This window comes from Ornithodoros turicata, chromosome 4 (assembly GCF_037126465.1).
Source record: "Ornithodoros turicata isolate Travis chromosome 4, ASM3712646v1, whole genome shotgun sequence".
Taxonomy (NCBI): domain Eukaryota; kingdom Metazoa; phylum Arthropoda; class Arachnida; order Ixodida; family Argasidae; genus Ornithodoros; species Ornithodoros turicata.
Genome location: NC_088204.1, coordinates 66,185,580 through 66,198,109, shown reverse-complemented (window position 1 = coordinate 66,198,109; position 12,530 = coordinate 66,185,580). Strand labels below are relative to the sequence as shown.

The window sequence follows — 12,530 nt, the reverse complement described above, 5'->3', positions numbered from 1 at the left end:
AGTCAACCTCGGTCGTGAGTGTGTGACCTCCCAACGCGAACACATTGCATTTTCTCTTGATAACAGGGTAACCAGGAAACTACAAGGGATGCATGTTGCCTAAATTTTGTTTTAGGACAACCTCGAGTCACGAATGAAAAGTTGTTCTACCTGGACAATCAATCAATAAAGTGGTAAACTCATTTTACTGATTGATGGCACGTCAGCAGATAAGCCGTCAGAGTCACCAGTAGTTCCACGAGCAGCAGCACCAAACTGTCTTATACCCTGACGGCTCACAGTTAACTTTTGGTATTTCTTGGAGATGAGGGCCGAGCAGGCTGTACAGGGTGTTTCAGCTAAATCACCGGGCTAAATTATTCGCGAACGGGTGCGCCAATTGAACAACTTTGTCTTTTACAAGTATCTGTCCGATACCGCCTACAAGCTGCGCACTGTGTGAATGAGTGGGAAGCGCTAAATAGAATTCAAAAGAGTTTAGTGAAAAACATAGCTCCTAAAGCAGGGTGCCGTCGGCATTAAAACTGTACGACCACTTTTGGGACCTTCAGTGGACACCTTTTAGAGAAAACTCTGCCACCGAAGCGAGTCATTCGTTGCAGTTATTAATTGGTTTCGGTTTACATATTTTCGTCGCGGTGAAGCGCAAAAGGACGCTCTTCCACTCCCTTATACATGAATTACGTGTTCTTGAGCTTACTTCGTAGCGGGGAGTACTGAAGAGAAAGTTTTGGCCAGTGCTGTGCTAGTATGCATGTGATATCAAGCTACTATGTGATTAACTGTGTTTCGTCCACTGATCTCTATGTATAAAGGCTGGATCGCGTATGGGAGAGGGGCTCGTGGGAGAGAGGTACGCATTCGGGCCGCCATGTTGGTGGGCCCTAAAACGCTGTGTGTGCCCATTGGAAACAATGGGAGGCAACAGAGATTGTGAGTATTTATTGCGCTACAGGCGTTGATCATTGTTTGTCGTCACGCGATTTTGTAAGGTGCCAGTATACTGATGTATCCTAACAGTGTTTTGCAGGTGCCCTGCTTTTCGATTCTTAATAACGTTATGTTTTGCATTCCGAAACTAGACTGTCACTGCAGTGCAGCGCTGGGAATTGTACTACAGCACGTTTCCCAGCCAATATTTCAATCAGAAACGATGTGAGGTTAACAACAACCATGTATATAATATCCTGTGCTGCGTTCTGGACAAATATTTTTCCGTCACGAACGGTCCGGGAAAATATATACTCATATACTCGCATGACAGAAAGATATCGTTCTGTACAGACTCTCAGCCGTTGTTTTAGCCGTGTATGCGTTTAGTATGATTTATATCAAGCATCGCCGCAGAAAGAGTCTTTTAGTGAACGACATGGGTGCCATGCCTCGCACATATGGACACACCGTCAAGCAGCTCAAATAATTACTTCACGCAACTCGTTCGCACTCGTTAGAACAGTTAGTCAGGTTGTGATGTAAGCTTAATCAATTAACTTACTTAGGAAGTGGTGACACCTGCTTGAGACACAGGACTTATCTCTTTTTGATGTATAGCCCTTCTATGTTTGTTTGTTGCTTCCTTCATTTGTTCTGCGTATTTGCAGGCGCGGTTGTGCCAAACTGAATGTCCATCCAGCACTGGCTTTGTCATGCTTGTTATGTGAAGCACGTTACAAAAAATGCAGCTCCACATCTGAAACACCAATCAGTATCATCGTCATCTAAAAGGGGCACCGTTGTGAGACCAGACACGCTTTCTGGAGATCTTCTATGGCACTTTCCGCAGTTTGCACAATTTTCTTCAGCATCGAAGTCTCTCATAGGAACCACTTTAATTAATGACTCCCATCTTACCCTTTGATGTGCAGGGGCCCTCTTGCACTACACACGTATGGTCTGCAAATTGCACCAGAACGATTTGGAGCTTGAAACAGTTGTGCTTTTGTCATTTTGGACCTCGTATATCCTGTCTGTGAAGCGTAAACAAAAAAGTCTAACACGATATGCTTTTGTAAAGAAGATCACTGATGATGAGTAAAGAGAGTATACATTTTTCAAGTTCAACATTTATTTCTTGCACTTATGCATTTCAGGATACAATGAACGTGCAGGGAGGTCGCAAAAGACTACATTTATTGTTTTGTGACCTTCCTACAATGACAATATATATTTTAGGGATGACAATGGACAGGTACACTCTCTAAATTTGTAGCACTCAATTTTAGGTTGGAATGAGCAAAGAATAGCAACTTCCCTCCTGATATTTTCTCATATATGCTGAATTTTAAATTTAATGTGATCAACGGTAGATGTAAACAACATCAGTACCAGAGAAATGCATCCTCAATAAATAAATTTTTTCTTATAGCATATATGTGCATGCCTATTAACTGAAACCCTGACATGTTTTAATTTCTGAGAGTGTACTGTAGAGGCTGCTTAGATCTACAACAGTTCACACAAGGTATTATATACTGTGAATGCCTTTAAAAATCCCATGTGACACATATGCTTTTACTTTCTGGAGGTGCTGTGGTAGTCAAAGTTTGTGGGCATTACGCAGGTTCTGCACCCATTTCTTGAGTATGTCGAGGCAGCTGTGAAGTAACCTGTATTGATGATTATTCCAATTTTTATGGTGCATCGACAACAAAGGCAATATAATACATAAGAACATTGGTTTGGGTGCAGCCAGTTAAAAATGAATGTTGTTTAATAAATGCATTGGACAAATGTTAAAACATCAGTTTAAAACATGGCTTACAATCCCTGTATCTTCTAAAAATTGAAAATATTAAAACCTATTCTAAAAAGAATATGGTGAACTCTTCTAAAAATAATTATAATTATTATATTGCTGGGTGAAGGAGCCTAAGGTGTGTTTCTGATGTCAACATGTATGAAAATGTGCAAATTTGAGAGAGGCTAACCACAGTGCGTGCACTGAGGTGGTTCCTTCCTGTAAAGTAGAAACCAGTGGATGAGGAACTTGATACTTATCTGTACACCCAGTCGTATCACACTGCACAGATTATTCACTGGGTAGTCCACATGACGAAACCTGTATTGACGAGACACCACTTTTGCCTTAAAAACTGCCACAAATAGCACGGCACGCTACAAATTATTATTATCGTAACAAGCTGACGGTACAGGTGAGACACAAGGCGTTATCCAAGTCGCGCCACACCACCGTCACGTAGCATTCTGTGTCACAAATCAAACCAAGGCAAAAAAGGTGACAATCTTGGTCTAGTTACGACGTAATACCGAACTTGTGCGTGAAGGTAATTCAAAGAAATGAATGTGCACTCGCTTCCGTAGAGAACACCGTGTACCATGCTAGCAATGCATGCAAAAAAGCGCTCGAGTGCTCGCACATATATTGATGACAACACTACCAGTGTACTATAACATGTTCTTTCAAGCACATTATGCACTCAAACTGTATTTGCCACCAGGTAACATGCAAGTGTGCTCGATTGAACCTCGGAAGAGCGATCAAACAACCTGCATCCAGTGCTCGTTTTGAACAAAAAAACACTTCATAATGGTCAACTAAATATACAGAATGGACGCCTATTTATTCCTTGATAAAGAATTACTCACCTGTAGAAATTTAGGCCCTGTATCCTTGCCAGTACGGTTGGTACGACCGTAATTGCAAGAAGTTGCCATGATCGCTGCGGCGACTGTTGTGGGTACAGTAAGATGGCGGCCGGTTTCCTCACGCTCGCGCTCCCCATCCGCGATCCAGCCTTTTACAATCGAGATCAGTGGTTTCGTCCGCGCGATCATGACAGATAATGTGCGCATATCAGTTAGATAAACGGGGTGGGGGACTGGCGAAGCCTGTTTGACGCTGTTGCTTTTTCTTCAGCACTCCCCCTTGCCAAGTTAGCTCAAGAACACGTAATTCATTGGTGGACAAGGAAGTGGAAGAGCATTCTTTTGCGCTCACGGTGCCCAGCCGCGACAAAAATATGTAAACCGAAACCAATTAACTACTTTAGCAAATTACCCGTTTCGATGACAATCATGATTTTTCTCTAAAAGGTGTCTCATGAAGGTCCCAAAAGGGGTAGACATTATGACGTTCTGGAATGCGCACAAAAGACAAGGACGAACGGGATGGGGACAACACCGGCGCACGTGCACGTCTTTTGTTATTCCAAAAAAGGGGTATTACTCATTTTAATGCCAACGGCGCCCTGCTCCAGAAGTTGTTTTTCACGAAACTCATTTGATTTTTTACTTAAATGAGCGCCTCCCACTGATTCACACGGTGCGCGGCTTGTAGATCGTATCGGATTGATACTTCGATGATACTTCTTCGATTGGTGCACCCGTTCGTGAATTATTTGCCCCGGGGATTTAAATGAAACACCTTGTATATCAAACCATTTCAATGTCATAGGCATCTCGGTGAAAATATTCGTCCTTAGTCACTACGATTATTGATGACGGCTCAACTATCTGGCATCGAGAAGCTGCTACGAAAAGCAATGAAATTCTAAAGAACAACAAGGAAAGCTATCTAGTGTCTGCAGAGGCATTGGAAGTCCTTCACGGCAGGGCGGGCGAGCCCCAACCCAACCCAACCTAACCTAACACAGAGGAGAGCACCACGGTGCACAGAATTAACATAAATTGAGAAGTGCGGCAAATACAAAAATGGGGGCCATTGACGCGCTCATTAGAAATGACTGGTGCAGGCAATCCGGTGACGGTGTGGAACGTGGAAGTTGTAATGCAGGTATGGAAGACTAGGGAAGACCATCTCGCATTGTTGATTACCTTGAAGCGAAAAAGAAATTCGCATTAGAACAGCAGAAATTGAAATACTTGTTGACGGTTTCACTAAGTGCGCTAAGCCAAATTTATAAAAGTATAAGCGAGCGGTGGCGTGTTTCTTCATTTTTTTATTTTTGTTCTCGTCAAAAGTACAATGATTGCGTCTGCAAATGTTGGACGACTTGCTTGTACTTAGGTAAACTACATTGTAGTTATTTGTGCACGAACCCACACATTGCAACAACGCGCCTGAGTAACGAGCCTCAGCAAGAGGGCCTCGTTGTTTTTCTCTAAGCCACTTGATGGGACCAATAATTGTAACCCCGCTCTTTTTTTCTCCCTCTGTTTGACATCTTGGAGAGAATAAAAGGGGTTAGTTTCGCAGGGGTTCGAACCGGTTTCGAGTCGCTATTCTTTTTCCTGCGGAACTGAACTGGAACTGAACCGTTTTCCTTGAACAGAAACGAAAACCGAAACGGAACGGAAAACGGAAGATGACACCGGTCAGTAACAGCGTAAACTGTACATTGTCATCCATATATGAAGCAGTGACATATAGACATTGTACGACGATTTTTACAGTGCCTTAACGAGCTGCACTCTCGCACCCTCTCTCTCACAAAATGGCTTGGTCCCTGGCCACATCCAGCCCACCAACGCTCTTGCCTCAATGCTCTCTTCACTTTTCTAGATACCATAGGACTTCGATCATTATTGTGAAGGGGCTGATTATTTCATTCCCCGCATCACCACCAGCAATGGTGGTAGAGTATCGCCCCTGGCGATGAAACTCCCCATTCATCATCTCGCAATCAAGTTATTCTTGTTTACGGTGCTGCTAGGATAATTAGCTATACGGTTTTCCAACGTCGAGAACGAGAAATGTTGTTCGACCTCCTACATTTTTGCAATTCTGCAGTACATGATTGCAGTTGTGCCCGGCAGTTGTCAATGCCAGGAAGGAAAAAAAAAAGTGTGGCTGCAGGTAAACAAGGGTACGTATGTTCCGCATTAGTAGAACAGAAAAGGGGCTATTTTGTCTGTCTTACGTATTGTGCCATCGTCAGAGGTGTCATAATATGCGTGTGCCGTCAGCAAACAAAGGTGAAAAAGTCCGTATTGCCTTTGTGTCGCTGATGTAATGCAGGTAGGTAGGGTACCCCAGAAAATGAACAAAATCTGTTGGAAATGCTGTTTCAAGCGTGAACTTTGTGTATCAGATTGCCAATAAAGAATGCGCAACGCAGGCTCATGCTCCGCCTTCCTGGTGTGGGGCACGTTCACAGACACGAAAAAAAAAAAGAGAAAAAATAAGTCCCCAGCCCTCATCGGGTGGGGCTCGAGTTCGACGAGTGCTGTCCGTTGCAGCGCCCTACGCCCTACTGGTATTACTTCCAATCCTATCTTCTGTGTCACTTGCCAACCAATATTTACGTACTATGGCGCAGAGCGCATGTACTGCTCGCGACACGGTTGTCTGGGAACGCCGATCAGTGTGTCCACATTCCGCGCTTCGTTGGTTGCCCTCTGAAATGCTGTGTCAGTATTGTATTTAAAGGTAGGCCACATGCACGTGTTTATCACTCAAAACGAATTGTCTTGAGACACCAGTTAATTTAGGATGGGATAAACAGCGGAACTTTCAGACAACCTTGTCGCGAGCAGTACTATTTCAATAACCAGTCGAAATATATTCAGCAACATTTCCTTTTTACATATTGTTTAATAGCATGCGTCTCGCCATCCGCGATTGCGGTTCCAACATCAAGGGCCTATCGAATGTGTGACGTTGGGTGTGTTTCAATACAGGTTCCAATACTCCCGGATAGATAGCTTCTTGGCGGCCTAACCGGACGTGCCGCCCCCATTTAGTGTCGCTCCAATTCTCGCCTAGACTGCTCTTAAGATGGCTCTCGGCTAGTCGTGGAAATTGTCACGTCTGTCGACAGCATTGAGCTGTCCACGTCCTGCGGGTCTTCCCTTGAACAAATTCAGGGGCTCTTGTTCTCAAAAGCGCCACCAACACCAGCAACACCTGCTACGCTGGGTGGTTACTCCCATGAAGTACACACGGCAACGGCAATGCTACAACTTCTCGTTTTCTGAGTGCACACGACGTTGATGTCAGCCGTGATTTACTGTGTGCTACTTTAACCAGGACTATATCTTAGAAAGCAGGCCCTTGCAAGTATAATGGGAATACGTCTCAGGCACCCGGCGACTGGTGGTGTTCTCTGTTCTCCTACGAGACAAAGCGAAACGAAAAAATTTGTACTTTTTTTTTGTTGATCTATAAAAATATCTGAATCATTACAGCAAAAACTACAAACCACTAGAAAACTCCTAGTCGTTGACACAGTCAATAGTTCTGAAATTCGATCTCCAAGAGCATCTGAAACGAACTGCAAAATCCTTGTGTGCAAGCAGATGAACCAAGCATCGTTCTTTGAAGCTCTTTGGAGGCTCTCGGCTTGAACCGTCATCTCGCGACGTACAAGAAATCATGCAAAACCGAACGAAGAAATACCACTGGGCAGTGGGCCACGTGTTCCCTGAAGACATCATTACCCCGGGACATTACCGCGTTCTGCACTTCTAAATAGAGGATGCGAAACGCGAAGTACCACAGCACAACATCGCTGTCCCAAGGTTGCGACTCTGTGGAGTCCTCCACGTCGAGGCCTATTAGTGAACCGACTTTCTTCGTGCAAGACATCGCGTTCCCCAACTGTTTTCCCGCTTTCGCGGAGTCTCGAAGGGGTCCAGCAATTCCTCGCAGCATCTCCACCACCAACAACGGACCGAGAGAGACCAAATTGATGTACAAGGGGAGCCCCTGGCCGACGTGCAAGAGTGGACTACGCTGGTACGCCGTCGGAACATACAAGAAGGGATCTGCGTACGCAATCGTGGCGCTGTACTGATACTGCGCCGCTACGTCAGTGTTCTCATAATAAAACGTCTTGTAGTGCATTGCCCGTGTGCAACGTGCCGCGTCCATCAAAGACTGAAAAAACGTTCCCTGCGAGTTCCATGAATTGTAGTTGATGTCAGAGCTTAAACGCGGTAAACCCAGGCCGTCGTAAACGGCTATCTTCATGTCCCTTAATATACTCTTGATGTTCGATTGCAAGTAACTGTCAAATATATCGAATTCTTTTCCGTTGGCTACAGTATTTTTCGCGATAACTGCCATGTCTCTCGTTATCTTCGCGTAACTGTACTCCACAGCCAACTGGGCGACTAAGTACTGCCAGGTGTTGATAAGGACTGCCTTGGTGGCGCTGAGACAAACCATTGTGTGGAGCTTGTAGTCGTGCTGGAAATGTTCACTGTAGATATTATACCGAAGGAATTCGGCAAGCAGGTTGACGATGCAGTAGTACTTCTGCTCTGGAAACGGTCGGCGCTTTATGGCAAGGTTGATACTTTGTATGGAATCTGCCCCAGTCACCAAAACGACATCGTCGAGCCCTACTTGAAGCCGTGAAGGAACAATTCTATTAATAACGTCTACTGGAATTCTTATCGAAGTCACTGTGCCTATGTCCCTGAAATGTACTCCTCGTGTCGACGTCGGCTTCAGCAAGTTTTGATGGACGTCTTTGTCGATGTCGAATAGGTCGTCAGCATTCGTTTCGTTCGTAAGGTTGAGACCGAATACGGTCTTCTCCAGAAAACTGCGAGTCAAATTCGATACGGTGGTGACATCGATGACAGACAAATCATGTCCGGCGGAAATTTTTTGCTGGATGGAACGACCGGGGCAGATACGCATGGCTGCTACCCTACCGGCTGGATCAAATTCGATTGTAAAGAAGGTATGGACGCCAGTCTTCAAAACAAGGCCCGTAAGATGTGCGAATAAAGCTGACTGGTCTCTGGCTTCTCGTAACTTGTCACTGTCGATTAATTTGCTGATATCTTCCATGGCATCCTCGAAGGAACCTTTACCTCTCTTGATGTAATGGTCACACTTCTGGTAAAGACCTGAAAACACGTGCCTTCCAAGCCTGGATCGTTGCAGGGACTGTTGGGAAAAGAGGGCGTCTATTAGCGTCTGGTTGTATGTACTCATGACCAGGGATCGGAACCGGTATTTTTTTCGGTCCGGTTCGGGTTCGGGTTCAGGCATATTGGTTCGGTTCGGGTTTAGCTCCGCTGAACCGAAATTAACAGCTTGAACCGGTTCAGGTATATCGGTTCGGTTCGGGTTCGGCTCAGGGAGAACCCCCCCCCCCCCCCCCGCACATGCACAGACAAAAAAAATCTGTCAGCGGTCGGGGCATTTACAGGGATTGGAACAGTTACTTTTCTCGGCCTCGGTTTAACCGGTCCACGGGCAGTAATTTTGCTACATGCAAGCAAGCTTACGCTCACCGTACACGATTGTAAGAGAAAGGTGTGAGATAACCGTTTCAGGTGAGCAAAAAAAAGGTCGGTCAGTAGTACAATTAATTCACCTCTGAACCGATTCCCGAACCGGTAACCGTATCAATTTTTTTCGGTTCAGTTCCGGTTCGGCTCAGGACAAGCAAAAAAATTGTTCGGGTTCGGTTCGGTTCGGGTTCGTCAGAAAATAACGTTTTTTTCCGGTTTTTGGTTCGGGTTCAGTTCCGGTTCCGATCCCTGCTCATGACATCGTCAAGGAAACCGGAGTTCGGTTTGCCGGCCCACTTGCCGCAGATGTAACCATAGAAATCATCGCAGGGATCGATGTTAGGGCTCAGCAGCTGCTGGATTTGGGATAAGACGTTCCTGCATTCGTCTGTGTTGCATTCCACTAGGATGCCCTTTTCCGAGAAGAATCGTCGGTAGAGAAAAGCAACCGTGACGACGACCGAGATGACAGCCACGAGAAGAACGCATACGAGCAACTGCTTGCTTGTCCCTGGTACCTTGCTTACCTTGCTGCCTGTCACGAGATGACACGACAAGTGTTAAGAACTGACTCAGCTAACGGGTACTTGTATTGCCAACAGCGAAGCCTTCTTTCCAACCGATAACCTCGTCGCTATTCTTAAATGGCACCACTCTCTGCGAAATGAATTCCGGGCCATCTAATCTGTGAAATAAACTGAATAATCCCTACGTGCGGAACCCTTATCTAACGTAGTTCTGCGAAGTTCTCCAAGGGGACGATCATTTGTTTACACAATTCAGGTGCATGGAGCAGTATGTAAAAACCGCCAAAATTTTCTATCGGTTTTGTCACTTATTTATTTATTTAGTTTTATTTATTTACAATACCCCAAAGGCTCTTGCGAGCATTGCATGGGGGAGTGGGGTTGTACAGATATTAGGTATAACAATAAATACACTTGACAAATAACGGTGCGAAAAGAAAGGAATCAATTGGTTGTTAGTGAATGGTTAAATGGTAGATGATGTCTTCCTATGAAACGTGGTGTGATCAGTGAGCTCCGCAATATTCAAGGGAAGATCATTCCAGTTAATAGTAGTCTTACAAAAAAAAATGATTTAGCAAAGATATCAGTGTGGCAGACGAAACGAGTTACATTGTACAAATGGTCGAAGCGGGGAAAGATTGTGGAGGAACGAGTGATAGGGGAAACGCTAGGCGGAATGGTATGAATGAACTTGTGAAACAGAGACAACCTTGCAATGTATCGACGTCTTTCTAGGTTAGGAAGTTGTGGTTTAATTACCGGGACTGAAGAATGACGTGAGTAATCACCAACGATGAAACGGGCTGCTCTATTCTGGATGGCTTCAAGAGCGGAGGATAAGTATTGTTGAGGAGGGTCCCACAAAGCTGAGGCATACTCCAGTTTTGAACGTACTAGTGATAAGTATGCTAGTTTCCTAATTTCCCGGGGTGCGAGTTTCAGGTTACGTCGAATATAGCCAAGAGTCCGGTTAGCATTGCCAGCAATGAATTCAATGTGCTTGTTCCAAGCGAAACAAAAATAATAAACTGATCATGAGAGAACTGATGTTCTGAGGCTGGAACAACATAGAAGAAGAACATTGCCTCAGAACATCAGTTCTCTCAAGTTCAACAGTTGCCGCCTGCGTCGATCCCGTCGTATGGATGTGTTTGTGAGTGAGCAAAAATGTAAGAGTGAAAGGAGGATGAGTGAGAGAGAGTGGCTGGTTTGTCCCTTCAGATGACGCACCCTGGAAGTCACTGAGAAGGCGTGTTAGCTTAGCTCAATTGGCAGAACCCTGGGCCGGCAATCCAGAAGATGTGGGTTCGACTCCTACAGCTGGCTAACCTTTTCAGTGACTTTCATCTTTCACCGTTAATAAACTGATAACCGCGCTGGCGGAAGGATAGCGGAACAATGACAAGTCGTTTCACGCTGCCTCCGGCTTACCCTCCCACCCTACCCAACAGTTACTCCTTTCAGCTGTTGTGACCCGTGGCATTGCTTATCTTACAAGGCATTTCTCAAGTAAGGTGAAGCCAGCGTTCAGAGGGAATGTCCCTGAATTCTCCTCATGTGTTATCATCTATAGGTGGTGTTAGGCCGCCATTTTTCCCCAGTACCGCCTGCGTTTCCGGCGCACGATGTATGTGAGGATCGTATGAAATGTTTCCCGAAGGAGAATCTGTACCCTCTGCAACACAACCTTGACAAACAATTTCACTTACGGTCATCCTTTCCAGCAGGCTTGTCTTTTGGGTGAGGAGTAGCGCCAGTCGGCATGGTATGGTCCTCTTTACTACGTCCTGCACGTTTGCGTTCGATGGGCTTTTCTACTTGCTTCAGCTTCGAAGTCTCCTCTGGCTGGTTTTCCGGCATTTTGTTGATAAGCGAAGCCAAGAAACGCATCCTGGTCGACATAATGGATTGAGTTGCCAAGCTAGCGATTCCTGGTGTTCCTCTGTCCTGTGCTGGAGCTCCCTCCCGGTTGACGGCACTGGCATCCTGAGCTGAAAACGCGGGTACCACAACTGGGGTGCAAATAGCCACCGACTTTGAAGGTTTCCGTTCAGATGGTAGTGAAGATACGGGAGGCTGCGAATCCGCTTCAGTTGCAGCGGTTTTTTTGTGGTCAACTGCCTCGCCCGTTTTCTTCGACAGGGGATCTTGAGACGTGGCCGACTGCAAGTCGCTCTTGTTCGATGCAGCTGCAGTCAGGGTGTCCTTTCTAACCTGAGCAAGATCTGCTAATTTTCCGTGCACATCGGCAGATTTCGTCGAAGCTTCGGACGTCTTGCTCTTCTGTGAACCTGATGATGCCTTCGAGCTCTTGGAAGCAGCCGAAGCCTTCCGCTTCTTCGCCGGTTTATCAGTAGATTGGTTCATAGGCACTGTCACCGTGGTCGCTTCGAATGGAATGAGAGAGAACTAAAAAAACTTCTTCTTCTTCTACCAATGAGATAATGGCCGTGGCGTGACTACTTCTTCCGTAATAAGTGAGTGAACGTGAGCAGTGTTGACTGGATTCTTCTTCTTCCGTCTCTTGCCGTCATCCACCAATGGCCAGGGCTAAAATATTGTCTAAACGTGACTATGTTTCCTAACTGTGGCCTCCACCATCACCACCACCAATCAACATGGTCTATGTGTCTGATGAATCTGTGCGTACAGGCAGTTGGGGGGGGGGGGAGGAAAGGAACCTAGACGCAGTCCAGTGTGTGTGGGATGGAACACGTATCAACCAGAAGGTACAGACTACATGGACTAGGGGAAATTACTTTTATTTTGTAATGCATTACCATGTAATGTCGTTACTTTAACGAAGTAATGGCATTACTCTGGCATTAC

At 45.5% G+C, this 12,530-nt stretch overlaps 1 protein-coding gene across 2 annotated transcripts; it reads right to left on the bottom strand.

Moving 5' to 3' along the window:
* Positions 1 to 6,555: 6,555 nt before the first annotated feature.
* Positions 6,556 to 12,304, bottom strand: LOC135393341 (uncharacterized). 2 transcript variants are annotated; one of them, XM_064623810.1, is made up of 2 exons: positions 11,411 to 12,304; positions 6,556 to 9,706 (listed from the first exon to the last, which is right to left on the bottom strand). In XM_064623810.1, the coding sequence occupies exon 2, from the start codon at positions 8,924 to 8,926 to the stop codon at positions 7,271 to 7,273; it is 1,656 nt and encodes a 551-aa protein (XP_064479880.1). In that variant the 5' UTR covers positions 8,927 to 9,706; positions 11,411 to 12,304; the 3' UTR covers positions 6,556 to 7,270. The 2 variants fall into 2 exon arrangements, with proteins under 2 accessions (XP_064479880.1, XP_064479881.1); XM_064623811.1 differs by having other exon boundaries at positions 8,522 to 9,706.
* Positions 12,305 to 12,530: the final 226 nt, after the last annotated feature.